The following is a 24,887-nucleotide window of genomic DNA, read 5'->3' on the forward strand; positions in this document are numbered from 1 at the left end:
AGCTTTGAAAAGTTCTGAAGATAGTCATTTGAATCATCTTTGTGAATATACAAGGAGATTATTTTTGCTCTCTGGAGGTTGAATTGGTTGAATTCATGTAAATATTTGTGCATGAGTGAATATCTGTAGGTTCAACTTGCTAAGTTGCTAAACTTAGAGCATTTTAATTGATGCGCCGACATAAAACCCAAAGCACTGCCCATTCTGATAGGGTTCTTCTAATCATTAAACACATTAATAAACACTTAAAATCAGATATAAGCATATTTAAAAATTACTATTTTGTCATATATGTTATATATATAACATATATATTATGTATATATTATAACATATATATTAGTGAGACATTATTCAATGTCTCACTAAATCAGACAATAATCTTTTAGTTCTGCGTCAGTTAGGATTACCAAAATTATTTCTATCCAGAATAATTTTTAACTAAATAAATAAATATTTGATAGAATTGTGTTTTAAACCAAATGACTCGGATCAAACATTTTGTGTTGCTGGAATTCTGGCCCATTCCTTCTGACTTAATTGGTGTAACTGGGCCGGGTTTATGGGCTGCCGTGCTCACATTCTGCTCTGCTTAATCTCAGAATTACCATAAAATGTTTAACAAACAATCTTTGAGGAATGTTCTGCATTCTTAGCAGTTAGAATAAATACCGGTTAATTTACTAAAATGCACAGAGTTGCATTTGATGTGTGAGTTGAGTCATCTTGAATCTGATGGTGCTCATGTATCTGAACCACATCATTCTTATATTAATTAATGGGAAAAGAAAACAGTAATTGGCACTTTAGGAGTTCCGTACAGGATGTGCTTTATTATGGCAGGGAGACATTAAGTTTTGAGAGGTTTCTGAGCAATAAAAAAGGAAACTTTGACAAATGCAGCCTAATCAGGACAGATTTTTCCCAAACATAGAAGAAACCGTTCTATTGTAGATTTTTACAGATTCTGACACTTTTAATTTAAAGATTTAATATTTTGGAAATCTATCATTGATTTATTTAGGAAGTATAATCAGGACTGGCCCAACATTGTACCTGAATATCTTGTTTCAAGCCAGTTTTGGTGAAACTGGGAGAAGTTTGTAGAGTTTAACTGTTTGAGATTAAAACCAATCAGGGTCGCTACGAGTTGAGATGTAAATAAAAAAAGTAGAAAAATCAACCCTAGAATTCCCAACATGCTATATGAATTACAGCACAGCAGAGAGATGGGGTGGAGAGGGATGAGCAACACCACATGGAGGCTGACTGACAGCGCTAAGACCCTCCTCCTGGCTCTGATTGGTTGCTTCTGGTTGGCACAGGAAAAAGGCAAAGAAGCTTGATTTGTTTTTCAGATTGTCTGACTCATACCATACTGTCACTAAATAGTGACAGTTTCAACAAATATGTAAATGTATAAATATACATTCATGAGTTATGTACGGCAGCTTTAAATCCAAATGTTTTCAACTATTTTTGCCAAACATTTGCAATAACCTGAACCTGCATCATCAAGAAAAAAAACTGCACAGATTTTTTGATTTTGCATGAAATTCCACTAAAAACTGGCGGGACTGGTTTTAGCGAGTAGCTTACCTTGCTTATGCCTTAGGCCGGCTCTGTGTATAATTACAAGAAATGCCACAAAAGTATTTGTTTTTTCTTCGTTCACTGGATCAAACAGTTTTAGTGTGTTTAGTAAAAACTTTTAAAAATATGAAGTTTTGCATGTTAAATGTAGACAGAAGCTTTGTGTCCTACCTGTCAGTGAGTGCTGGCTGTGTGCCACTCATTGGGCTTCCCCCGGTCAGCTCTCGCAAACTTCACCCAAGTAACATTTGCATAACAGCGGCTTTATTTAGTCTCCATCTGCTTTGAGCACGTCTCAGTCCGCAGGCGGCTTCACCGTGAAGCTCTGAGCAAACCAGCTCCTTTCAGCCAGGAAGTTTGTTTTCTCCTCTAGAATCCATGGAAGCGAAAGCAGCGGTGATGCTGCTGCTGGAGATCCAGAGGAACTGTCGGGATCTCTGGGGGGGTTTCAGAAAGCTGCCGCTGCTTGCGTCAGAAAAGACATGTGGAAAACTTTAGGAGCTCCGTTGATACTCTATTATTTCCCCGTCCTCAGATAACCTTCGATTTGTAAAGGAGAAAATCCTTCATTTTTCCGCAGGAAATACTTCCATGTTGACCCTCCTGTCTTTTCCTGGTGTCCCGGAGAAAATTACGTCAAACTTTGGCTTCCAAAAGTCCAAATGAACTTTCTGCTTTTATTTCCGCTGGTCTGCAGGCGTCTGGTTTCCGGACGGCTCCTTCAGCTGATGGATGGTCACTTTAATGTTCTTCTCGATGCCCAAACTGCTCTGGTTGTTGCCCCGATAAAGCATGATGCCAATGGAAAAAGGAAGCGCTTTGTACCCCCTCCCCAAAACACCGAAAAGTGAAGAAACCCACCTTCCTCCCGACGCATTCAAGGACTGCTCGTATTTTTCTAAACTCATAATTATTCTTCTCTTTTGAGCTTACTTTCGGTTACTGGTGATTAAACCCATTGTCTCTGCGCATGAAAAAAAGAAAGAAGTAGAAATAATAATAATAATAATAATAATAATAATAATAATAATAATAATAATAATAATAATAATAATAATAATAAACAGCAGATAATTAATCTTAAAATAATTTTTACAGTAAATATGGCAGTTGACTTTTTAAATTTATTACATATGTTGTTATAAATGATATTTAATTAATACAAATTAATGTAAAAATATTGACATTTAAACACAGTAACATAAAATGTATTTCATGTGAACTTTATTGAGTTTAGTTGACATATTTTTTTATACATTTCTCTAAATATTTTCTAAACATTTACAATTTTCGTGACTGTTTAAGTTTTAATATTTTATAACAAAATTGTAACAGCACTTAAACATATTGTAGATCTGATGTAATTGTTTGCTTGATGTAATAATTTATTAGGTATAATCGGAGGAAATTCTGATTAAATATTGCTTAACTTTTCCTCGATCTAGTTTTTTGTGCCCACTTTTAAATATTTCCATATTATGATTTTTTTATTACAAATAATTGGGTGAAAATAAATACGTTTGCAGAAATTTAGCAGATATTTTATTCTATGGATTTAAATGTAAATTTTAGTTTGTTGTTTTCTTAGCTCAGTGTTTATATCTTCAAATAATTATATTTACTCATTTGTATTTATATTTATGCTTTTTTTTTAACTAATTCTCACAAATGCTGATGGCCTTTTGTCCATGCATGCGTTTTCTTCCAGATCACAAATTTCAAATACTCTATCACATATCCCAATAACATAAGAAGTCTGTGACTGTAATATAACAAATTGCACAAACAAAAACAAAAACAAAAAAATATCAAAGAGAATGAATATCTTTGAAAGGCACCAGTCTGTGAACTTAAACATATAGGTGTATTTCAGGAAATTGAAATATGTATTCCAATGAGGCTCATTTGTCAGATTAAACGTACCTTTTGAAAATAACCTTTAACCAGGTATACTTGCCTTTGGCCCAAATTTCTGCATTAAACTGTTTTAGTTAGTCTGTAGTATTCTTATCCAAGAAATTGAATGGAAAGTTTTCAATATCCATTTCTGAAAAATCGCTCTAAATAGGAGTAAAGGCTTATGAAAACATAAGTCTCTGTGTGACTAATCTATATAGTGTTTAATTGAGTGAATGGGGTTACTGAAATAACTCAATTCACCCAGAAATCATACTGGTCAGTACATTAACCAACCAGTAGATGGCGGCGGAACATTTCTCCACCACAACAAATCCTCAGCATCTTCACGTGAAGAAGACATTTTCTGTCCAGCCACTGAAGCTGAGCAGTCAATATAAACATTGGGACGTCTTCGGGATATTTGCGTATTTTTTATTACTTTAGACTTTAAATTTCTGCGTGGTTGCTACAGAATTGCAACATGGCGTGGTAAAATGACCAGGTTTTCGTATCGAGTCCTGATTGCGTGGATTATAAACGCACGAAGGCCTTGATGTTGTCCTGCTAACGGAAGGTAAGAATTTATTCGGTTCATAGAAACAGCTAGCTGGCTAACGAGACACCGCGGCTAAAAACTGGTTTATGCTCAGTTTTGATTCATTGGCTGAAGCCATAGCTGGTCTTTTCCTAAACATAAGACCAGCTCTTTCAAGAAATGCGTATTTTCTGGTGTTTTCTGCAGCGCAGCTGAGGTTTTGAAGTGTTTTGACTCAGCTCTACGTGGGGGTCGTTGTTTGCTGCAGAACTTCACCAATTGGATTCTATTTTTAAAATCTTTTTTTCTGTGATGTATATCCTCACCCTTTCGGGTCAACGTTTATAACAACTACTATTATTAGATTGTTGTGTGACTTTTGGGCTGAATATTTTGGTTGCAAACAGCTGTTGAGCTCAGCAGCGGCCTGGTTCTGCTGGTTCTGGCCATCAGAGAGGCCCAGTTCAGGGCTGTAGCATCATCAGCTGTCACACAGTTACAACCTGCTACGAGCTCTTATTGTGAATCTGGGCTTTGTATTGCACATGGGCATGAATGTTATAATAATTTGGGCTGTTTAATGATTTATTTCAACCAATCTATTTCAGAAGTGGTAACATTTATTTCAATTAGTTGGTCTTCTTGACACTCAAAAGTTTTCTTGATGCTAGCTTAACCATCTAGTTGTTGATTCGAGCCGAAGTTAAATGTTTTAGGGGTAGTTTTCCTTCATTTTTCTCTCTATTGTGTGCAATGAACCAACCAGAACCGCTGGCAGCAAACCCACACTGCATCAGAATGTTGGTACCTGGTTCTTTAGAGATGAGATTATCAGGCTTTTACTGCCAATACATTAACCAACACAAGGAAGAGCAAAAACCTACTGCAATGCAACAGAAAGACAAGAGAGTAAAATATTATTCCATGTGTCCCTAAACTCCCATCTAAATTTTACTGATCTCAAAACAAAATACACAGAAGACACTGCCTGTTGAAGTGACGATGAAATGAAAAAAAAAATTCAGTTTGAAAAGAAAAAAACTGACAAAACCCAGATGTTTACTAATGTTATCTTTTGATTTGAAGTCTTCAATGATTATCTTTTGTATTTAAATATATTAAGAGGCTCTAAATTCAATTTGGATTTAAATTAGTTTAGTAGTCAAAACTGACAGAAGTGCATTCATTTGTGACAGAAATTAGGAAAAAATACAGTCTGAGCTGCTTTCCAGACCTCCAGTTTAAAAACAAAACTGCAGCTCTGTATGCAGCAACAGTTAATTTCCAAGCAAAGTTTCTTTCTGTCAGAACTTGGATCAATGACAATGCATTAAAATTCATGGTGGTTGCAATTTTATTGGATTTGTTCCACTTGTCTGTCAGTAAAATAATGATTGGGTGACTGACCTGTCTCATTGTTCTATCAGCCAATGATCCAACTGGAGAAACCAGTTCTGACTGGTACCATGCCGGTGGTGTGGCCCACCATCCTCGACCTGGGAAGGGATGAATGTAAAAGGATTCTCCGTAAACTTGGTAAGGTTGACAAACAAAGAATCAGAAAGAAATCATCATTGATAACAATACACAAAGCCTTGTAAGCTTTAGTTGCTGCTGTTTCTCTAAATTTTTTAATGTTTCCATATCCAGAGCTGGAAGCATATGCTGGAGTTATTAGCGCCCTGCGAGCTCAGGGAGACCTGACGAAGGACAAGAAGGACCTATTGGGAGAGCTCACTAAAATTCTCGGGTATTTACTTCATACAGCTTTCAAATGTTGCACAGTCAAAGAAAAAAACAATTATGAATTCATCAGAAGAACTTTTTATAGATTCAAATGAATATATTTTCTGTCTTCCTCATTCTCCAAGCATCTCGACGGAGCGCCACCGTGCAGAAGTCCGCAGGGCCGTTAACGATGAACGCCTCACCACCATTGCATATCAGTAAGTTCAGATCCATGTGAGCTTCAGCCGTGTTTGTGCAACCAGTGGAGATGCAATATGGAGCAAGTGTCTGTTAATTGTCGAAGGTGCAGAATACCACAGATGTTAATAAGCAACATGTTGTTATCGCTGACCAGGTTCCCACAGTCTTTAAAAAGATGGATTTTACTTGTAGTATTTTCCAGTTGTGGATAAGGACACAAATAGATCAAATAGAATGTAAAATTTGAGCTCCTTTCCTGACTCCTACAGTTTTTTGCTTTTAAATTCACCAATTATTGCATATAAAACAAACAGTGCAAACAAGCAAAAAGAGGTATTGTTTTTTTGTTTTGTTTTTTGGGGCAGTTATTTCTTAATGTTTTTTTTTCATTTTCTTCAATATTTCTTATAGTTTGTGTTTCTGAAACTGTTAATTTTTCTGATGCGAGTCTGTTTTTCTACATATTTAGACACATGTGACTGATAGTTTGATCTACTCACTGTTGCTCTGCCTTTTCTGCAGCATGTCTGGTCCCAACAACTCGTCTGAATGGTCAATCGAAGGCCGTCGGCTTGTTCCTTTGATGCCCAGGTTGGTCCCTCAGACGGCCTTCACAGCCACAGCTAATGCTGTGGCCAGCGCCACAGCCAATCAGAACGCCTCCCTTTTGTTACCGGCAGAAACGGGAAACAAAGAAGGTAAAGTTCTGAAATCAATTTCTTTTATGTCACTTTTCAAGGGGAAAGTTGATATATATATTTTTTTAGCTTAATCAAATTGTAAGTTTTTGAAGATTTCATTTTTGGGAAATCTGACTTTTGTTTCACCAAAGCACGTCTTTGCTCTTCATAGTTCAGAGTGATGTCAGCACATGTGAGGCCGCCATCTTGTTTGAGAATCGTCTTTTACGGCTTCTGTTTATTTGGACTTTTTAATCAACTATATGCACTAAGTTTGTTTTTGTTTTTTTCATTAAAAGCAAAGTCATAATATTACAAGAATACAGTTGTAGTAATACAACAATAAAGTTGTAATACTAGCATAATAAAGCATAATAATATTTTGAGACTATAGTATTGATTTTTTGAGGACTCAACAAAAAAAAAAGTATTAAAGCCTTTTGTTCTCATTAAAATTACCTTTTTGCTACAATTGTATGACATTTTGGGGGGAAAATTGCACCATTATTCTGCAAATTATTCTCATAATTAAACAAAAATTCTTGTAGCCATTGTTGCTATGAGTTGAACAATAGTCATTTGTCCAACCCATAGCAGGGATGACTGAAATAAATGCCACTTTTTGAAAATGTTTTCTGTCATTTTTATTAAAATAGGAAATCAGGACTGATATCTGAGATTTTATTTTTAAGCCATGTCACCAAGGGCTTGACTACACAGTAAAGACAAAAAGATCGACCAATTTGGTAAAAAACCAATTAAACTGAAAGATAAAATATGTGGTAGTAATAATGCAGCACTCTAAATGTGGAAAAACAAAAAACAAAACCATTTAAATTTGCTTGTTTTTTCCAGTTGTTGTATGTTACTCCTACACGAGCACCACCTCCACCCCAACCAGCGCCACAGCATCCAGCGGACCTGTTGGAGCCACAGTGAAATCCCCGAGACCGGCCAGCCCGTCGTCCAACGTGGTGGTGCTGCCGAGTGGGAGCACCGTCTATGTGAAAAGTTAGTGTTTACGTCTGGTCCATGTGAATACTGTGCAGTACCAGTAAGGCTTCTGATGCAGGAGAAAAGAAAATGTTTTCAGTAATGGATGGAAAATACGCCTGGTCAGTAAAAACAATTTGAAGGGATAAAACTGGAGCTAAAGCCAGAGTCCTCCAAAAATTACAACTGAAGATTTCCACATATCCATCCATCCATACCTCTCTAGCGATATCTGCTATAAGTTCATTTTTTGTTTTTATATTTATACTTGAAAGATGAATGTCTAACAATGGAAATGTAAGTCTCTAATTTTGTGATTGAAATATGTAGGAGCTCTGTTTTACTCATTTATTTTTCCCTTAACGAATATGCAGCTCAAGACTAATAGAATGAGAAACTCCTTTTATTCTTTATGTTTACTTATAACAACTTCAAACCTGTTTGATGAGTGCTTATGTGTTCAGACAAATCTTCTGATTGGCCTGCAGGGGGCACTAGAACCTGTCCTATTTCTCTGGGGATTTTGAAAAGTTTTCCTCATTAGTTCAAAGAAACAGTCAAAGTAGATGTCTGAGGCATAGTGTGATATGAAAAGTTGGTGAATTTCTAGACAATCCAGCTTGTTATAGATAACAAAACTGAGCCCTGAGGAACCCCAGTGGGCAGCTCAGCTATATCTGGCATGACAAACACTAAAATTCCTCTCTGAAAATGAATATATTAAGGTCTTTATGTCATCCTTAGCTGATTGGTTGTGTCAAACCCTCTACTCCTCATTCCTCGCAGGTGTGAGTTGTTCCGATGATGATGAAAAACCTCGCAAACGAAGACGCACAAACTCATCCAGCTCATCGCCAGTGATGCTGAAGGACGTTACCAAGGTTTCCCCACCAGTATCTAGGAATATCACGGTGCCGGTGAGCGGCAGCCCCAAGATGAGCAACATCATGCAGAGCATCGCCAACTCGCTGCCGCCTCACCTGTCTCCCGTCAAGATCACCTTCACCAAGCCCACCATCCAGACCACCAGCAACACCACGCAGAAGGTCTGCCATGTTTCTCCAGATTCTCGTGTTACTATGTCTCATTTTTCCCAAACATTCAAACCTCACTTGTTGCACCAGGTGATCATTGTGACGACTTCCCCAAGCTCTGGCTTTGTGCCCAACATCCTGTCCAAGTCTCACACCCATAATGCTGCCGCCGCCGCTATGGCCAAGCTGGGCTCCACCTCCATTCTGACCACCCCTACCCAGAAACAGACAGTGGTCTTCCCATCCAGCTCCAGCCCCTCCCCCAACACCGTAGCCGTGACAACGGTGGTGTCCTCTACTCCATCGGTGGTGATGTCAACTGTGGCGCCATGTAGGTCCTCTTACTTTGATTGACTTTCTGATTGTAGATCTTTACCAGCGATGCAGCACACACAGGGTTTCTGCTGGTTTCACCATTTCAAATTGACAGCAGTGCCAAACTCAATTCATGGCGGATAGGAAAGATGTTTATTGCATGCATCTTGGTCAGCCAAACATTCTTGCTTGATTGCTGCTTTTAAAACAAAGCTGTCTGAAAATGATGAATGTCTCTTCTGACTAGTTGAGTTGAACTGATCTGAAAAACATACTTGGATCCAAACCTATTTAATGTGTGGGTCAACTGCTTCCAAACTGGTTTTTATTTGTTTGTGGTTGTCCATGCAGCTTCTGCTGGAGTTAAGGTTGCTTCTGCGAGACTCCCATCGCCAAAGACCCTGGTGGGCTCCCCCACTCAGATCCTGGCCCAGTTTCCCAAGCAGCAGTCACCCAAGCAGCTGCAGCAGAGCTCGCCTTTAGGAGCCTCCAGCATCAGTCAGAGCCAGAGCTGCAGCACCACCCCACCGGGAACCAAACCCACCATTCAGATCAAACAGGAGTCTGGTTAGCTGCTAACCTTTCTCTTTTCCTGTTCAGTCCGTCTTTTTTTCACCTTGTTTTATCTCATGATTTATTAGTCTTTCCATAGGTCTCTGTGTATTCTGCTGCAGCAAAGAACCAAACCCCTGAATGAGTTTTAATAGTCAAAAATTCTTAATTTTTTAGTCAGCTTTTAAATTAGCTTAAAACATTCTTGGGATTGTATCTTTTTATTTTTTGCTTTGCCTCATATATAACTTACAAGTACAAAATTTAGCATTTTACTTAGTTTCATTTTACATTTCTTTATTTTTTTTCACAATAAATGCATGTACTTAATGTTCACAATAAAAAATATTTCAATAATATTTACAGCATATAGAAGTTTTAGTAAATTCTGTGTTTCATAATGGTTGCATAATAAAAATATTTATTTCGTAGGTATTTATTTTTCATTTTATTTTGATGTTTTTTTATGTATTATTCTAATATTTAAAATCAAAGTCTAGATCTTCATTTTTTTAATAAAAGTTTTGTATGTTGTCTGGTCTGAAAAAAATTTCTCCTCTGAGTTTATAATCTCTACAGCAGTCAGTTTGTCTGAATCAGTGCATTTTGCATCTCCAGGGGTGAAGATCATCACTCAGCAGGTGCAGCCCAGTAAAATCTTGCCCAAACCTTCCTCTGTGGCTCTGTCCAGCAGCAGCTCTTCGCCTATTATGGTCGTCAGCAGCAATGGCACCATCATGACTACCAAGCTGGTCACGCAGCCCACAGGTTAGAGTTCAAACCAACTTTTCATCCAGTTGATCTTCAGATCCAGAAAGTGTGTTCTAGCAATCAGAAAGAATTTTATTCATGCGAGGTTTCTTGTAAAATAAATGAACCTAGAGTTGCATCTACTCGTGCAGCTACACAGGCAACATACACAAGACCCACAGTTAGTCCCAATATCGGCGCCAGGATATCTGCCTCCAGTGGAGGGACCACCTACGTCAAGACCACCAGTGGGAGCATTATCACTGTGGTTCCCAAGTCTCTGGCCACGCTGGGAGGGAAGATCATCAGCAGCAACATTGTGTCTGGTGTGTTTACAGTCTCCCCATTCAATGTGTTCATCATCCTACTCTTGGACTCCAAACTAAACTTCTTGTCTTTTAGGTACAACGACGAAGATCACCACCATCCCCATGACATCGAAGCCGAATGTGATTGTGGTGCAGAAGACGACAGGCAAAGGAGCGACCATCCAAGGACTGCCGGGCAAGAGTATGGTCACAACACTGCTGAACCCCGGGGTGAGTCAACAGCCAGAAGGAGCTAGTTCTGGAAGCTGCTTCCAGAACTAGCTGCAGAACTGTAATTCACACTTGAACTCTGACGCGGACAGGAACTGTGTTCAAAGCTAAGTCTCAGTTCAGTGGAAGTGAACTCTGGTGAAGTTCGAATGCATTTGTGAATGCCAAGAGGACCAGAGACTGTTCCAAAAGAGTCATGTGATCAACAACCAGATGCTGCCAATGGTGCAAATCACAAAGAAGACAACAGGAAGTAGTTGGAGGAAAATGGTGTGGCACCACAAAGTAGCACAAAAAGTCAAAATCAAAAAAAAAAAAAATCACAAAATCTTTGAGGGACTATATTCTAAATACTTGACTGCAGTTGTTGCTGTTAATGGTGGCAGAAGCAGTTAGGATTATGGGATAATTACAATTACACACTGGGGCAGGTCGGTATGGATAGTTATTTTCAATTAATGTTTGAAGTTATAATTTATGACCTGCATTTGCATTTACTCTGGGGATTGTTTGGAGCTAAAAATGTGTATTATCTGAAAAAAATTCAAGTGTGACAAAAAAGCAAGTCCTTGTGACCTTGGACTCTTTAAACAGAAAATGAATTGTTTATGTCCAGCTAATTCCTGAAAAAAGAGCAACTAAAACCCTCTCATTACAACACGTCATTTGGGACTTTCTTTTCTCCTTGTGGTGTTTTGAATGTAAATACATTATGTAAGGTACTTGACATTTTACGTTATCTTCACGGGGGGATTTTGCTAAGAGATAAGGCCAGCTCCTCAGAAACCCCCTAGCAGTTCCAACATGAAGGCCTTCCTGTGGAATGTCAGTTTAATCTCCTAAGACTGGGCAGAGTGGGGACTTAACTGGACCTAAGTGGTAACCCACCATCTTTCTTTCACTTAGCTAACTTATTTCCTTCTGTTCGTCTCAGACGGCTTCCACTTCAACTTAAACAGACAGGATTAAAATGATTCCTGGGTGTTATGAAGAAGCTGCTCTCACTTCATTATTCAGCCATCAACTAGCATGCAATTATTTATCTTTAAATTCTTTTTCTAATTGATCTTTGGAATATTTACATTTTTGACTTCTATTATGTAAAATAAATCATAATCATAATAGCCATAATTATCACAATTACAGGAAATAAAGGGTGGAAATATTTCACAGAGTTTAAAATATTAAACTTTTTCACAATATTCAGTTTGTTTCAGTTGTAGATCTAAATATATTTGTTTTAGCTGTAGATATATACATATATATTTAGATATAAATATGTGTACCACAACACAGGACAAATACAATAAATCCCCCAAATTTTACTGCTATAATTTAGCTTTTTTTTTTTTCTACAAGCCTGACATTTCTGATTTAATTAATATATAGATTTTAACAATATGCTGTAATTTTTTTTAGAAAAGTTGAGTTTTGAGTGTTTAGTCATTTAAAAGCCATAATCATGATAATTTCAAGAATTATAGGCTGGAAATATTTCAATCTCTGGGATAAACTGACATGAGCTTCACTTTCTGAAATGAGTGACTAAATATCTAAATAAATTTACAGTAGCTGTATTTTTTCTATAAATATATATAACCTCTTTACAAGTATAGCTCAATTGACTGACCACTTTGACTCCAATATTTAGGCTGACATAAAATATTTTTAAATATCTACAGGAAAATAGGAAGCTGTTGTTCTCCAAATAAATACTGTTGCCATTTTCTCCTTGAAGTCCTTGAAATGTTTGGGTAGCAGCACAAATCAATGTTTAATCCTAAATGAACTAAGCGGTTTGTATATTTCAGGGAGAGAAGAGCCTGCAGGCGGTGCAGGGAACCAAACCGGCCATCATCACCACCTCCAGGCCCATCACTAAGATGATCGTCACCCAACCCAAAGGCATAAGCTGCGGATCTCAGTCCACCGCCACCAAAATCATCCCGACCAAGATCGTTTACGGCCAGCAGGGCAAGACACAGGTGGGAGCTCCTGTCAGTTTACCATTCGTAAAATCACCCTTATTTACAGGGTAACCACAAACACATGACGGCATGTAGTCATTCACATCATCAGCCGAGTCGCTTCCTTTGAAATGCAACTTTAACTGTAGGATGAAACAAGAAGACTGTTTTTTTTGTTGGTTTTTTTTTTTGGCAAGTGCTGTTTTCTTTAGAAAAAGACTATTTAGGAAGACTATTGTAGAAAGCAAACTTCTTGAGAAGAGTCTTTGATTAAAATTACCATGAGGAAAGTCCCCTTGTTGTATAAGTCGGCTGAAGTATGGTGGTGCTTAAACATTTTCCTCTTCCTCCCTCTACTTCCTAAATTCAGAGAGAAATGAGTCACAGAACAGACTTAACAGTGCCACTTGTCTGTGTCTGTCTAATGTTTGGTCCACTGTGTATTGAGATTCACACAGTATGGCAACCTTCAGTAAAAATGTTCCAGTTTCACAGTACTCAAAAACTTCAAACATTTATAACACAATCTGCAAAACTTTGTGGACTGACAGGATAACTAACACAGCATTGGTGGTATGGAGTTGGTTTGCTGCTTTAGGACCTGAGTAACATAGAAGCTTTTTCCCCTGCTGAAATGAAATGGCCATATTTTATTTAGGTTATATTAGCTTGATGTTTAAACTACCTTTTTCTAAAACCTTTAAGGGTGACCAAAAAAAAGCCAAAATAATAAAACAATTAAAAAAAAATAAGTTAAAGTCCAAACACATACTTCAGATGAACTCAGGGATGCAAACTGTTCTTTCTTGGAAATGTTTAAACCAAGAACTTAAGTTGGGTGGTTGACATTGTTACATCTCTTTGTAACTAAACAAGAGTAGACGAGGGCTGATTGAGGGTTTACGCTTGTAAAATGCAAACCTTAATTAGTAATTCTTCAACCATTTGGAGTCCATTAAGGAGCCTGGTCTCTCTGGAACACTGAAAATTTAACTTGATCTATCAAATTTACACAATTTTGTAGTGATTGACATTTGAGCTCAGAAATCTAACGTCTCTTCTCCCATCTGGATTGTTTCAGTTTTCTTTTTCTCGAGTTGCACACTTAGATCCACAGACAAGGACTAATGAATCATCCATAATTGCAAGTCTTTGCTATTACAAGTTCAAATGTGATAACAATAGCACAGAAAATGACTGAATTAAAAGTCCAAATGACAATACTTCAAAATGTGCAGTAAAAAATGCGTAAGTAATACGACATATGATTGGGCCTACAGAGACCATAGATCAGGGGTGTCAACATCCAGTCCTGGAGGGCCGGTGTCCTGCAACTTTTAGATGTGCCTCTGCTGCACCACACCTGAAAAGAATAATTAGGTCATTAGCAAGGCTCTGGAGAACAAGGAGGAGGTAATTAAGCCATTTCATTCCTGTGGTTTGTACCTGTGGCACATTGAAAAACTGCCGGACAGTGGCCCTCGAGGACTGGAGTTTGACACCCCTGCCATAGATAAACGATATTGGCTGAAAGAAACTGGTGGCCATTTTGGCTTAGTTGTGTTGGATAATAAAGTTTTATAAAGAAATGATTTCTTTTTGTATGCATTTCTGACCCACAAACAGCTAAAAAGTTTCAAACTGTGGGTTTTGATGTACAGAAATTGTGATGGATCTCTTATCAATGATCCTTCAATGCAGTAATTCTTTGGGATTTCATAACAGAAACTAGTTTCATGTAAATGTTTCGACTGCTTGCACCACTGAAACTTTATTAGGTGCTGTAAGAAGAAACGACAACTAAACTTGTAACCGTAATATTAAATCCCCAAAATGTTGCTGTTATACATTGTTTTTTTTTTTCCTAAGGAAATTTCACATTTATGACAGAGATGTATATTGTGACAGGGTAAACCCCATCATGCTACTTTCTTGCTACTACACTGGAACAGTGATGATCAGCAGAGAAGAAAGGAAGAATAAAAACAGTCGGTACTAAAATATAAAATGTTTTATTACACATGTCACCCACCCCTGTTTTCTGCAGAAAGGAAGTCCTTCTTTCAATATCAGACTTGCAATGGAAGTCAGAGGTAAATTTGTTTCAGTTTTTATTCATCAAGGAAAATGAGGTCACTGAGTCAGCTGGTTGTGCAGACTGGTGTACAGTATTCTATGAGCCGCCCACAACCATGAGCCACCTCTTCGGTTTCAGTCAAGCTAACGTTAAATCGGGTTAAAATCACCTCAGATTTTTCTAATCATTCTGGGTTTCAGCTACACAAAAAGTACTTTCAGTGACTAAAATGACCTTAGTTTTCAGTTTCTGTGATATTAAAACAGAATTTCACACAGATAATTTACACTCATTTAGATCCATGACTTGACATTTAATAGCAGACAGACGCTGGAGGAGTCAGTAACGACAGTTTTTCTCCTTCTGTTACGTCAGCGATCACTGGTAACCTCATTTCTAAAGAAGTGACGTTTATTTCCCAGTGAATTCATGTAACTGGAGCACTTTAGTGAAACTTAATGGATTTTTGTTACATTTCCCCACATGACACATAAATGTTCTTCAAAAGGATAGCTCTCATTTTCTTTAAGTGCCCTTTTGTTATCTGCTTTCTGGAAATATTATATTAGCTTGTTTGTAGATTTTGCAATTTTAATTTTTTTGCTTGAGTCATTCCATGTTTGGGGGATCATTCCCTCTGGTTTTAGATGCTGCACAGTTGAAAGGATTTTTTAAAACTTTCTGATAGTTATTAGCATGTGTAACCATGGCAAGAAGGTATCGTTTTTCCATTTTTAGCAGCTGATTAGCATCTCAAAATCTCAAATATTACCTCAACCACAACCCCAGTTCTCAGAGGAGTTGAAAAAGAGAGTGATTGTCGGATTGTCGTTTCTATGCAACAGTATCAGCAGCGACGGAAATGTAAATGTGTATTTTATTGGTGGAAAAACAGGAACTATTTTGAGTTACTGTTGCCAAGTACAATTATTATAAGGGGCTTTTGGGCTTTTATTTATTTATTTATTTTTAAAATCACTTGCAAATTTAATGAGTTGTGGGTTGTGCTTTTAGCTCGTATTTGAACATGAAGTTACTCATTTGGGCTTGGAAATAAGCAGAGACTCACAATAAACCCCAGAATGTGTCTGACATCCAGTTAGTTTTAGTCAGGCTTTCCATGTCCATCTGTTCCCGGATGATTCGTCTCACCGTGTCTTTGTTATTGTCAAGTTAATATATTTGCTGTGAATGATGTCAAGCTTCGTGTTGCACTCCAGAAAACTGCAGATGTTGAGACTGATATGAACAGCGCAACAAATGTGAAAACAGCCACGAATGAACGAGTCTGTAAAGTTGTGCAACTAAACACCATTATAATTATTAATAAGATAAGTGTCACAAATCTGTGCAGCAGCCATCTGAATACAGAATTTTTTTTAAATCAAAAATCAATTTTAATTTTAAGCCATATTGTTCAGGCTTAATTTTTTAGTATTCAGTATCTGAACTACTTTTACCAGTGGAGGTAAAAGTAGTTGGCATGTCTGTTGATAAAGTGATCCCTCTTCCTTTTGTTCCAGGTTCTCATCAAGCCGAAGCCAGTTTTCCAGACGGCGGTGGTGAGTGAACAGACCCGGCAGCTGGTCACCGAGACCCTGCAGCAAGTGACCCGCTCTGCAGAGGTCAGCCAGGCTCAGACCTCCGGCCAGGACGGGTCGGTGAAGGACGACGCCGCGGTTCTTGCAGACGCCACCAGCCTGAGCAGCGAGGCGTCCAACATCGGCGCTCAAGGTACCGATCCATCCTCACCCGGGTTTGTTTCAAACCCACTGACAAAAATATCCTTTTGGATCCTCGTAAACCGGATTTACTTGTTCATCAGATCCGCAGCCTGTAGTGCACCTCGTGTCCTCTAGAGAGCAGGATTGGACTGAGCAGGAAATAGCCATGGAGTCCATCCCAACCATTATCTACCCAGATGTGAGCGCTTCGGACTCCCAGTCCGCCACCTCCACCATCAAAGCCCTGCTGGAGCTGCAGCAGACAACAGGTGAGGGTTTACGTCACGTAAAAGCAGCAGGTGAGAAACTGAAAGAGAAACGGGAGGTTTTTACCTCCTGTGTTGACAGTACACCTGGATGACATCATCCAAACAGGAAACTTCTCCATCCTTTTATGTCATCTCATCTTTCCATTCATCTATTTATGACTGCTCTCAGATTTGATGGCTCAGAAATTTGCAGATGTGTTTTTTTTCACACCAGAGTGAAGTCAGACATTGATCCTTCATTTGAAACTGTCAGCGATGTTTATCTAAACTTTGCAGAAAAGTCCCCTAAAAATGAAACTCCTCGGTAAGACACAAAAGCTGTCCTAGCATTTATTTTAAATCCTGACATTGACATCAGCAGTCAATACTGTCTTTTTGTGAGGTACTTACTTTGGTTTGTTTGTGTTGGATTAGTAAAAAGATCCACCTCCTAATTTGCTTAACCAAAAGTTGGAGTTGAAGGTTCCTACTTCGGCTCAAAACACATTAATGTTATGTAGCATGCTAATGATCCAAAACTCAAAAGTCAGATCACCACTGAAAACAATAATAAATATTTTTTGGGTGGCCTAGTGAAAGATGGAACTCATTGAAATGCTGCGACCTGGCCTCTAAAAAAGCCACTCATGCCAGGAAACCTTCCAGTTTGGCTAAATTAAAATAAATCTGCAAAGGATGATGGGCTTCAATCGCTCCACAGCAACGGAAAGATTCTCAGACAGATTCTGCAAACACACTTAATAAAGGTCCGTTTTAGATTTACTCAGGTAATCTTCTGATTTTGAAAAACCAAAAGCAAATCTCGTTCCCAGACACTGTATAGTTTATGAACTTGAATGTATATTTTTAAATATAGATTTATATGGTTTCAACTTAAAAAGTAAATTTACCTCAAAACTATTCAAGTTGATGTCAGAATCATGGCTGAAACAATTAATCATGATGAATCAATTATTGAAATAAACGTCACTTATTAAGTGATCAATCATTATTCAGAGCATACAGACTCAAAAAGGCCAGTTGCCTTTTTGAAAGAAGTTAGAACAGTAGTTAATTAAAAACTGTACATACAATGTATACATTTTGCATTTAAGATGGAAAAATCTTCTTTGTAATTATTTTCTACCCAGAACTCCTAAGTAACTTTGTGCTAATTAAATTTCCTGTTAACTACCAATTGTTATCACATTGTTAATCGGTTAATGTAAAATAATCAATTAAAAGTCAAAAGCTCAGTCCATCTTTTGCTACAAATGATCAATTGTTCATTAAAGGAATGCTGATATTGAATTTTAGGAAATAAAATGTGTATTCACTTATTAGAAAAGGGATTTAATAATTTGTTTATTTGCATCTTTTAATGTTTTTCTAATGTTTTATAAAAAGGCTTAAATTCTGCTGAATGTGCTTTTTTTTACTTGATTAAGCATCAGAATTATTGATAACTAAAATAATTGTTAGTTACAGCCTGAATAAAATGTAGCTTGTTCTGAAGACCTGAAAATGTTGACCAAAAATAAGTGCTAACCTTCCTGTTCCTGTAGTTCTGTAGGGAGCCGTATCTGAATTCGTAAAATCAAAGATTTGTTAGAATTAAGTCTAAATAGCATCAGTTTAAAGCTAAAAGGTGTCATTTTTTTGTCAGCAGTGAAGGAGAAGACAGAGTCCAAACCGAAGCCACCCACCATCGACCTGAGCCAGATGGCCGTGCCAATCCAGGTACAGCAGGAGAAAGCTGGTCCAGAATCTCCGAAACCTTCGACCTCAGAGGCCGAACCCAGCACTGAGCATGTCACAGCAGGTGATCCTAACAATACACACTTTACTTCCTTCTTCAGGCTTTGCCACATGGTGAAACTTACTTCCTTTTGTCTTGTTTCCTTTTAATAATGAAAGCTGCATTTGTGTGTGTGTGTGTGTGTGTGTGTGTGTGTGTGTGTGTGTGTGTGTGTGTGTGTGTGTGTGTGTGTGTGTGTGTGTGTGTGTGTGTGTGTGTGTGAATTCTGTCATGCCTTTCATAAAGTCATCTGACCTGCCTGACTGTGGATTCACCGCAGGTAAAACCAGCGGAGCGGCGGTGCCCTCGCCGGATGGCGACGCCATGATGTCGTCCACTCAGCCGCAGGCCAAGTCTTTCCAAAGCAGCAGCCAGGTTACCGTGGTAATGAAACCTGCCACAGCCGCCGCCTCTTCCTCCTCCTCCTCTTCCTCCTCCACGGCCGCAGCGTCACACCTGGTGAGGGTGAGAGATCACACAGATGAAGTTGGTTTAATATGAGAGATTATTAAAGTGAAGCTTTTCAGTTCATTTTACATTTTTTTGTATTTACATAAAATAATTTAGTTACAACCCAAATCAAGTTATTATATGTCATTTATAATAACCTAACCTTAGCCTTTCATTTCCTTACTAGTAAAAAAAAAAAAGAAAAAAAGATGAGATTTTGTGAGCATAAAATTTAGGTTAAGGAGAGCTTGTATGTAAAATTAATATTTTGCATGTTTTTGTATTTCCATTAAATGTGTTTTGGTGTCTGGAAGATGAGCCATTTCATAAAACTCCTCATTGAGTCACACTGAGCCAATACCTACCAACTCAAGCTGAGCTCCAGCATGTTTGCTCCATGTGCTGCATGTGTTGTACAATGGCTGCTGGAAAAAGACAAGTGTTTTCTTGTTGACTTACTATTTAGAAACCACTTGTTGCATTCCTGCAACAGGAGGCTCAACATCTGCTTTTCAAAGATGTACTGTATATAATTGTACATCTGCTTGCAGTGATTTTCAGGTGTGAGTGTAAATGTTGAGTTAAAGGGGTCGTGGTCAAGCAGCAAGTTATTTGGATTTGAAGTGACAAGATTCCCTAAAACATCTCATTCTAGGCATAACTGAGCAGACTAATCTCATTATCTCCGAATGATTTTGAGCAAAAATGTATTGAACGTGTTTTGTATAGTCCATAGAGCTATCCTATACTGTCCAAGCATATTATGTTACCTTTAAAATAATATGGGTTTTACCCAGAAAGGAACTCTAAAGTCTTTATTTATGGCCAACAGTTTGCGGTTTCCTTCTCCAGAACAATAGAGGTGAACATGATTTTGGCTAAATTTGTTAGAACTACAAAATGCCACAAACCAATCAGTACAGTCCACACAGGAAGCACATTTCTGCTTTCAGTGGAACTGCTTCACCACTTCAAATGATGTACTTTCATTATGGGGTCTGTGAATCTCCATCTGTGTCGAGTTGAGAAGAAATAAGCAAAACATATAACCTGTAGTTCCTTAAAAGACACAGAAAGTGACATGTCTGCAGGGTTATGGTATTTTGAAATATATTCAAAGATGTAAAGCTTAAAAAGGGAATTTTACCAAGTTCTGAATGAATGATTGGTATTTTAGGAGTAGAACTGGTATTATTAGCATGATGGCTGGAGAAACAATAGAGCATTCAAAAGTCAGAAATGTATACAGAAATCAGCAGATGTTAGAGGCAGTGGGGCCCCATATATAAATATGTATGTATATATACGTGTGAGTGTGCAAATAAAAGTTATTTGCACATCTTCATTAGTTTTCAAAGGAGCGTATCAATGAGTACCAATAAATTTGAAAATCTGATTAAATACAGTTACTGTGAGCAGTTTAGGGATCTTTATGTGACTGGTGTCCTAAAAGAGCAGAATACAGATGGGTGTTTCTCTACAAGTGTCATGCAGTCACAGCCAAAGTTTACAAAAAATTAAACAATTTTTAAAAAAATTAATAGTTTTAATAGTACCATAAAATATAATGATCAAACTTTAAGCCCCCTGATCTGGATGATTGTCAAATATGGGGATGGCTAGCATTTCAAAGCGGTAATATTTGATTGCTTCCTGTTTAAAAGTCTGGTTGCTTGTTTTCAGCCTGCTGATCACGGTAAAACGGAGACAGTGCTGGAGGTGGCAGAGCTGGAAGGCGACACTCTGGACCCCCAGACCGGTTTGTTCTACCGCTCCAACAACGCTCCCTCTGATCCAGTCAACCCACCAACTCAACCTGCAGCAGCTCAGCCTCCTCCGCCGCTGATCGTGAGCCAGGCAGAAGCCGAGCCGAGTCGGTCCGTCTCCTCCCCGACCCAGCAGCAGCAGCCGCCACCGCCGCCCCCGCAGCTGCAGAGCAAACCTCAGATCAGCCAACCTTCCTCGTCAACTCCTCCTCTCATTAAGAAAATCCCCAAACCACAGGATCACACCGCGCCCAAACCTCAACCTTCGTCTCCAAGCCCTCACAAAGACAGAGGGGTGACCGTACCGACCCAGAGCGCGGCGAAGACCCCAACCCCCAGCACACCAACCAAGGCCTCAGTTACACCACAGCTCCCGAAGCTGCAGCAAGCGCCGTCGTCCCACCACAGGCCTCTGCATGCCCCAATGTCGCACCCACCGCCGCTGCAGGCACACCACCCATTCAGCACCGAGAAGCCCGCCTCCAGCCAGGTGAGTGAATTCCCAGAGGCAGCTGACAGCTGCATATTTACATTGACTAGAGTCACGTGAGGCGAGCCGTGTTTGTCACGGTGCTGGAGTTTCCCTAGCTTCCTGCTGAAAACAATGAATCCTTTTCATCTTTATGTGGAATCAGAAAGTAGGGAGAAATTTATGGCCTTGTTATACAACATTGTTTTGCTCCAACCACAAAATTCAATGCATCTTATTAGATGTTGTCATGTAAAACAAATGGCTTAACTTTTTGTTCCCCAAATAAAACTCTGAATATTAGAGTGCATTGATTCCCTCAACTCTGATGCCCCTAAATAAAAAAATTATCTCCCAATGTTATTAGTAAATAGAAAAACAGCTGCTATGTGAAGGCCTCATAGTTTTAGTAGAGAACAAGCAGCATGACAAAGACTAGGGCTGAATGATTAATTGTGATGAATTGGTTATTGAAATAATGTTGCGATCAATTCATCATTAACTGGAAGAATACAGAGTCAAAAAGAGTAGTGATTAAGCCAAAACTATGCAAATGAAGCACATTTCGCATTCGTCTGTAAACGTGGAATTAATCTTTTAATACAAATATTTTACAAAAAGTTATAAATTGTCACCCGATCAGCTCTACAGTTTATTGATAAGTAGAAATGAGAAGGCTGAACTTTCACATGTTGATGCTAGAAGTACTTTTAGCTGCAGGTAAAGGCTTTACTACAAATGATCAAACCTTCACTGAAGCAATGATGTGCTCAGCATTGCTGGTGCCACCAAGTCTGTCAGCTAAGAGCGAGTGGTTGCCTAGCAACAACCTGTTGAGTAACTTGTGCGGCAACAGTTTCAGGTTTTCCTCATTTCTGCTTCAAAGCAAAAAACAACGCAGTGGAGTGGAAATTTAGAACAAAACAGGATGTTTCACTTAGGAGTGAACAAAAAGCGAATCAATAGTTATCTATAGACTGATATGAAACACTTTTATCATGCTATGTTTTTCAGCCATATTTGCATCAATAACAATATTTCAGACACTCATTCCAGTTTAGTTACAGTGTCACTGTAATGTAATAAACAAACATGCGGCGTTTCTGCTCCTACATGTCTCTACCACAGCAGCCAATCATCACTCAGAGTGCCACCGTCACCAAGATCACCTTTGGCAGCTCCCACCACCCTGCGCCGGTGTTCAGCAGCGGCGAGGCGGCTGCCAAGCTGCTGCCGGAGTCCAGCTCAGGATCTTCAGGGGACAAGCCGTCGGTGTCAGACATCCTGAAGATCTCCATGATGGAGGCGGAGATTGACCCCAGCACCGAGCCCATGGTGGTGGATTCCTCCAGCGACCGCGGCCCTCTAGGGAAGACCCTGGACGTCCAGTCCGTGTCAGGGACACTGGACTCGGGTCAGTTCATCAGCAGCTCCGGGGCCGGCATGCGCCACGCCAAGCCCCAGCAGTTCAGCTGCATGCAGGGCCTGGCGGCACAGAGCAGCAAGGACGACCTGGAGGTCATCGAGGTGAGTTTCTGGTTACTGAGTGACGCAGGTAATAAATCACCCGGCCAGAGCCTGTCAGCATGTCTGTCACACACTGACTTCTTCCCTGAAACCTAGTAGAAAACAGTCAGGTAGCGATGATGCTGACTGGGAAGGCTGGCTGCACACAATTCATGTTATGGCAGAAAAAGTGTTTCTAGATGCAGTGTAAAGTAAAAGCTCAGCTCACTTTCTTATAAATGATCGTCTGAGTACCAAATGTTACATAGAAAACTGTCATCATCAAAAATCATTCAGACATTTCTTAAGCAGTTCGTTTTGTCTCTCTTTTGTCAAATAAAGAAGATTCATCCAACAAGTGTTTTCTTTTTAGTTTATAAAATGTGTTTTTGAGGGAAAAGCTAGGCTTGTTTTCCTTCCTGCCGTCTCCCATAACTTTTCAACTGTTCATTATTAATTATTGATTAATTGAACTGTGGATAAACAAAGGTTAAAACAAATCATTCATTAATCATTCAGTCTTTCATCCATCCAACTAACCAGACATCCATCAGTCCAGTCATTCTCCCTCCACCCTCCACTCAGTCCAACTGTTTATACAACATCCAAGTATTCTTCTGTGAACCAATCCATCCAACTGTTCATTCATCCTCTGGTTCTTTCAAGTTCCAGACTTAAAAATATCTGCCATAAATTCATAGTGATGGCAACGCAAGAGAAATACTGAGATGAATCATGAAAAGTTTTAAACGTTTACGGAAAAATGTATGCTAGTCTCAGAATAACTTTGCACCGTGAAAGCAGAAAGTGAGCGTTAGCTTATGGTGCTGTTGGCAGATCCTGAACTGGAGCCTCTGTGATCCATGCAGGTGATCCCTCAGTTCTCCATCCTGCCAGACTCCAGCCAGTCTAACGTTGTGGTGGAGCCCAGCGGCTTCCTGGAGATCACCAACTACACCAGCCAGCAGCTGGAGGAGGACAGCCCCATGGAGCAGGAGGTGGACAGCAGCAATGACGAGGCGGCGGCTGCCAGCCCTGCACAGCAGCCGTAGACGCTCTGAGGCTGGGACTCTGGCACATCTTCACTTTCAACCAGCAGACTGACGTTTCCGGCTCAGACCCAGCAGACCGTTTATCTTTTTCTTGTAAAATATTAGTTTGTTAGTCTTCTCTCTCCACAGCTAATGGCCCATGTGGTTTTTATTGCTTAACATGTGAGCGAGGTGAAAGGATTAGCTTTAGTTCAGAACAGCTGGGAAACGTTCCAACGTGTCGACTTACCCGCAGGACTTTGAGACCTTTACACATTTATAACCTGGAGCTTTTCAGAATATTTGGGTCCACTTTGCATCATTTCAGAAAAGCCTACTGTATTCGTGTTGACAGCAGTCCATAGCGACTCCCTTCTCATCAGATAAACTGTATTTTTATCTTGACTGAATTTGTAACCGTAAACTTTCCGACACGTTTGGGACTTAAGGATTCAGAAACGGGAACAAAGCTGGAGCGGATTTAATTCAGAGACTCAAATCAGGTCCAGGAAGAGGCCTGGAGGACAGGACCTGTCCAACAGATGTTTTACTCAGACAAGAAGAAACAAGCGATGTCCTGTCGTTTTGTTGTTAAGTTGAAGGGGGAAAAAAAGCTGCAGTGAGACGGTATACATTTGTCTTGGTATAGTGTGTTTGAGCTGCATTTCTTTTCTACTTTTTCAAAATAGAGGACAAGCTGTGAGAACTCATTTAATCTGCACAATAAATCAGCTGAATAAAGCCTTAGTTTGTCTTAAATGACCCATTTCTTCTCACATATAAAAGGCAAAAGCAAAAAGTTTTCCCCAGAAATCGACTTACACAAGTTTTTCTACTGCTTTCTACACTGAAAGCTCCTTAAAGCTTCAGGATGTTGAAGGATATTTTGTTAAGCCGATAATTTTTTTCATTTTGGCTTTCTAAACTTTGAAACCTCTGCAGCAGTAATCTGGTTGAAACAGTAAATTACTCTTTCTTTCATCGTCTTATCAATCTGACTGGAAGCTTTCAAAGTGAAAGTACAAGAACCCT

General features: G+C 39.1%; 2 protein-coding genes across 5 annotated transcripts in view; one reads left to right on the top strand and one right to left on the bottom strand.

Annotated features, from left to right (window-relative positions):
* The window catches only part of arhgef12b (Rho guanine nucleotide exchange factor (GEF) 12b), a 41,127-nt gene extending 38,701 nt beyond the window's left edge, over positions 1 to 2,426 (bottom strand). Inside the window, exon 1 of the mRNA XM_055046742.1 lies at positions 1,765 to 2,426. The gene's annotated coding sequence lies outside the window, so the exon portion shown is untranslated. The remainder of the gene's footprint in view (positions 1 to 1,764) is intronic.
* Positions 2,427 to 3,857: 1,431 nt separating this feature from the next.
* On the top strand, positions 3,858 to 24,597 carry emsy (EMSY transcriptional repressor, BRCA2 interacting). 4 transcript variants are annotated; one of them, XM_055046764.1, is made up of 20 exons: positions 3,858 to 4,066; positions 5,455 to 5,563; positions 5,678 to 5,777; positions 5,899 to 5,973; positions 6,479 to 6,654; positions 7,492 to 7,647; positions 8,416 to 8,675; positions 8,754 to 8,994; positions 9,330 to 9,545; positions 10,149 to 10,298; positions 10,433 to 10,606; positions 10,683 to 10,819; positions 12,631 to 12,804; positions 16,387 to 16,597; positions 16,689 to 16,856; positions 18,502 to 18,657; positions 18,914 to 19,098; positions 20,767 to 21,339; positions 22,447 to 22,845; positions 23,694 to 24,597. In XM_055046764.1, exons 2-20 carry the CDS (start codon positions 5,458 to 5,460, stop codon positions 23,874 to 23,876), a joined length of 3,840 nt encoding a protein of 1,279 aa, XP_054902739.1. In that variant the 5' UTR covers positions 3,858 to 4,066; positions 5,455 to 5,457; the 3' UTR covers positions 23,877 to 24,597. The 4 variants fall into 4 exon arrangements, with proteins under 4 accessions (XP_054902739.1, XP_054902741.1, XP_054902742.1 ...); XM_055046766.1 differs by having other exon boundaries at positions 22,450 to 22,845; XM_055046767.1 differs by having other exon boundaries at positions 18,914 to 19,092.
* The last annotated feature ends 290 nt before the right edge of the window (positions 24,598 to 24,887 follow it).

The sequence above is a fragment of the Poeciliopsis prolifica genome, unplaced genomic scaffold (assembly GCF_027474105.1).
Source record: "Poeciliopsis prolifica strain line A6 unplaced genomic scaffold, Auburn_PproV2 SCAFFOLD024, whole genome shotgun sequence".
Taxonomy (NCBI): Eukaryota; Metazoa; Chordata; class Actinopteri; order Cyprinodontiformes; family Poeciliidae; genus Poeciliopsis; species Poeciliopsis prolifica.